The sequence below is a fragment of the Chanos chanos genome, chromosome 2 (genome assembly GCF_902362185.1).
Source record: "Chanos chanos chromosome 2, fChaCha1.1, whole genome shotgun sequence".
Taxonomy (NCBI): Eukaryota; Metazoa; Chordata; class Actinopteri; order Gonorynchiformes; family Chanidae; genus Chanos; species Chanos chanos.
In genome coordinates, this window is record NC_044496.1 from 21,440,141 (window position 1) to 21,443,558 (window position 3,418).

At 41.3% G+C, this 3,418-nt stretch overlaps 1 protein-coding gene across 2 annotated transcripts; it reads left to right on the top strand.

The window, feature by feature from the left end:
- Nucleotides 1-291: 291 nt before the first annotated feature.
- hp (haptoglobin) lies at nt 292-3,199 on the top strand. Of its 2 annotated transcripts, none has more exons than XM_030766481.1 (4): nt 292-379; nt 624-718; nt 2,083-2,354; nt 2,592-3,199. In XM_030766481.1, exons 1-4 carry the CDS (start codon nt 372-374, stop codon nt 3,159-3,161), a joined length of 945 nt encoding a protein of 314 aa, XP_030622341.1. In that variant the 5' UTR covers nt 292-371; the 3' UTR covers nt 3,162-3,199. The 2 variants fall into 2 exon arrangements, with proteins under 2 accessions (XP_030622341.1, XP_030622340.1); XM_030766480.1 differs by having other exon boundaries at nt 624-712; nt 2,065-2,354; nt 2,592-3,198.
- The last annotated feature ends 219 nt before the right edge of the window (nt 3,200-3,418 follow it).

The following is a 3,418-nucleotide window of genomic DNA, read 5'->3' on the forward strand; positions in this document are numbered from 1 at the left end:
ACATACTTATCTTTGAGATTTCACGTCAACAGATTGCAACATGAATGATTCATATGTTGTGTTCAGTGTCTTTGGCTGAGTAACTGCCCATACCGAATCTCTCCACTGGTGCCCGCTGGCATGGCTCTGGTCTGGCAGAGAAAGGTGAAGTTCCTGGAACTAGCGCTTCTCTGATGTTGAAATCTGTGGATTTCTCTCTCTCTCTGTGTGTGTGTGTGTGTGTGTTACGGGAATATTTCTGGAGCAAATGGACTTTGGGTCGTTGGTCCAGGGGATATAAATATCTGCACATACAGCTTCAGTCAAACACACTTGCTGACTGGATCACAAGAAGATAGAAGTCAACAGACTCCTGCATAAACATTTTCATCATGACATGGTATGTGCTGGCTTTTGCTTTTTAGCAATATTGTATTTTACTTACAATATTGGGATATCAAGCTCTTGTAATAAAAGTTCAAGATATGTAAAACATCTAAGAAATTTCTTTAACAGCTTCAAATGATTAAAATCTTTTACTCATAGCAATTTCAAGCTTAGTAAGAATTTGTTCTGCACAATGAACAGTTTTGGTAGCAGATGTGAATGATGTCCTTTTAGTCATGTGTTTCTATTGTCCTCAGGTTATCTCTGGCTGTCTTCCTCTTGGGCTCTCTGGTCTGTCTGCCAGATGAGTCTCTAGCCATGGCAGTAAACAAAGAACATGTTTCAGGTAATAAATAATCTTTTTATGAAATATGGCAAAAACTAGTTTGTACCTGATAATTAAACACAGCCAAAATGATAACCCAAACACTGGTCAAAAGCCAAACAGAGGTTCTCTACGACCCAGTTAATTGGTGATGAATTAGAATGCCCTTTCTCTGGAGTGAGAGACCTGATACCTGTATGGATGGCTCCACCAGTGCTTATGCCGTCTGCAGTTACAGCTTACAGCACACTCAGACTAAGCTACTGGACTATGTTTGATTTGTATGAGTATGCTTAAAAACAAGTTGAAGCTGCAGCTAAGCTTCTACAACCTGTTTTGAAATCAACTTAGCAGACAGAGAGGTAAAATAAATCAAAACCAAGGAGCCATGACTGATGAGCCTGATATAAAAGCAGTCCAAACTGGCAAAAAGAAAGAAAAAAAAAGATAGAGAGAGAGAAAAGGGGGTTAGGGGAGCAGAGAAGAACAGCAGAGAAGAACAAGTTTAAGGACTGCTGCATTCTTTCAGTTACAAATGAGATGATTCCATGCATTACTCATCAAAATACCTGATCTGACATATACCTGACACAAGCAGTTTACAGGCAAGCAAGCTGATCAGTTCTGATAGTAAAATCTAATTATCACTGATGCATATGCATCCTTATTTGTCTAAGAGAAATATTGAATTAAACTGGTGAAAGAATTTTGTTTGAAATTCCAAGTTCTACAGAATTACTGAAATTAAAATTAGTTGATTATTGAGCAATATGTAATTGTTTGAATTAATATGTTTGAGTAAATAGAAAGACCTGTGTGGCTTTTCATTATCAAACATGCTCAGACAGGGAAAGTCTAAAAGATTTTGGAAGAAACTCAAAAGGATCACATAATGACAAAAAAGGTGTCTCTGACATCAAGGATGTTAAGAGGTCAAAGGGAATTATTTTAATCAAAGAACTGGAACCATCAGCTTTTCAGGTTCATAAACACACACACACACACACGTACACACACACGTTTGTATTTATATCTTAGTGGGTATTTCCCATTGACTCCCATTATTCTGTAACTAAAGAATACTAACCTATCCCTAACCCTAACCCTAACCTTAACCAAAGAAATGTTTTGACACTTTTAGTTTTATCAGTAACAACAATATAGTTTAGAAAAATGTTCTTTTTCTAGTGGGAACCAGCATTTGGCCCTCACCAGGCACCTGTTGACAGATTATGCTATCTTACTGGGGACTTTCACCAATACTTGATACACACACACGTGCACGCACACACGGACACACACACACACACACACACACACACACACACTGATGCTTAAAATGATGCTTCTATTTACTTCTAATTGTTGTTTAGGCCTCAGGATGGCAGATGCTCATTCATCCCTGCGCTCTAGGCGAATGGTGGGGGGATCTCTGGGCACCGTCCCATGGCAGGCAATGGTTTATCTCAGTGAGGGTGCGCTGGATGGGGGCTTCGCTGGTGGAGCTCTCATAGCTGATCGCTGGGTTTTGACTGCTGGAAGAAATCTCTTTGTGAGGAAGAGTCGTGAGCACACCAAAGGAAAAGAGCCCATCATCCCAAAAGTATACTTGGGTATGTCAAACCGCAAAAAGGCCAAAGACGCAGAAGTTGCCGTAGAGAAGGTGAGTAGTCAGCTTTTTATCAGTACAAACTGTCCTAAAGTGAATGAATATGTCTATTAACGTCCTTGGACCCTTGTTGAGTATGTGTGTTAGTGTAAAATAAATAATTAAATAAATAAAAATCTTAAGCCTCATGTCACATGTGGAAGAAATCAAACTGACAATTATGGTTCTTTACCATTTATTGTTTACATTAAAGAATCACCAAAATCATGCTTCTGCTTATGTTCCAAACAGGTATTCCTGCACCCTGAGTTCCAGAATGTGTCTGAATGGGACAATGATTTGGCTCTGATCAAGCTGAAGGAGCCGGTCAGCTACAGTGACTCCATTATGCCCATCCCATTGCCCGAGGGGGGAGAGGAACCTGCCCTGAAGGAGGGAGAGAAAGGCGTTATTGCTGGATGGGGCTGGGGAGCACTTTTGACACCTGCTGAAATCCTCAAATTTCTTGCTCTTCCTATTGCCTCCCAAAGCGAATGCCGAGCTGAGTATCAGGATAGAGGGGAGGTCAGCAGACCAAACGTCGATGATAAAATGTTCTGCACAGGACCAACCAAATTCCAGGAGAATGTGTGCTTTGGAGATGCAGGAGGTGCACTGGTGCTCAAGGACCCAAGAGACAGCAGTGTATATGCAGCTGGCATACTCTCTTTTGATAAGTCCTGTACTTCAGAGAAGCATGCTGTTTACACCAAAATATCTGCCTACCTTCCATGGATCCACAGTGTTATGAGAGGAGACACTGAGAAATTCTCTGCTCTCCGTACTTCCATAGTAACTGAGATGTTGGCAAAAGGGGCATAATGTGTCATGCCCCCCCCCCCCCCCCCCCCCCCCACACACACACACACCCACACACCCACACACCACACACACACACACACACACACACGCACACTCACACTCACATACCACCCCCACCAACCAAAAAAGGGGGAGAAATCTTTTTTGTCTTTGACTTGTTGCATGCAAGGTACAATTACTAGTTCTTTATTACACAAAATAAAACGTTTGTTCATTGTATCCTTTTGTCTCATGCTGCTTTTTTGAGTGGTGACAAA

Coding starts and splice junctions, on each gene's coding strand:
- hp (XM_030766480.1), top strand. Junction 713..2,064: donor AAACAAAGAACATGTTTCAG/GTAATAAATAAT, acceptor ATTGTTGTTTAG/GCCTCAGGATGGCAGATGCT. Junction 2,355..2,591: donor CAGAAGTTGCCGTAGAGAAG/GTGAGTAGTCAG, acceptor TGTTCCAAACAG/GTATTCCTGCACCCTGAGTT.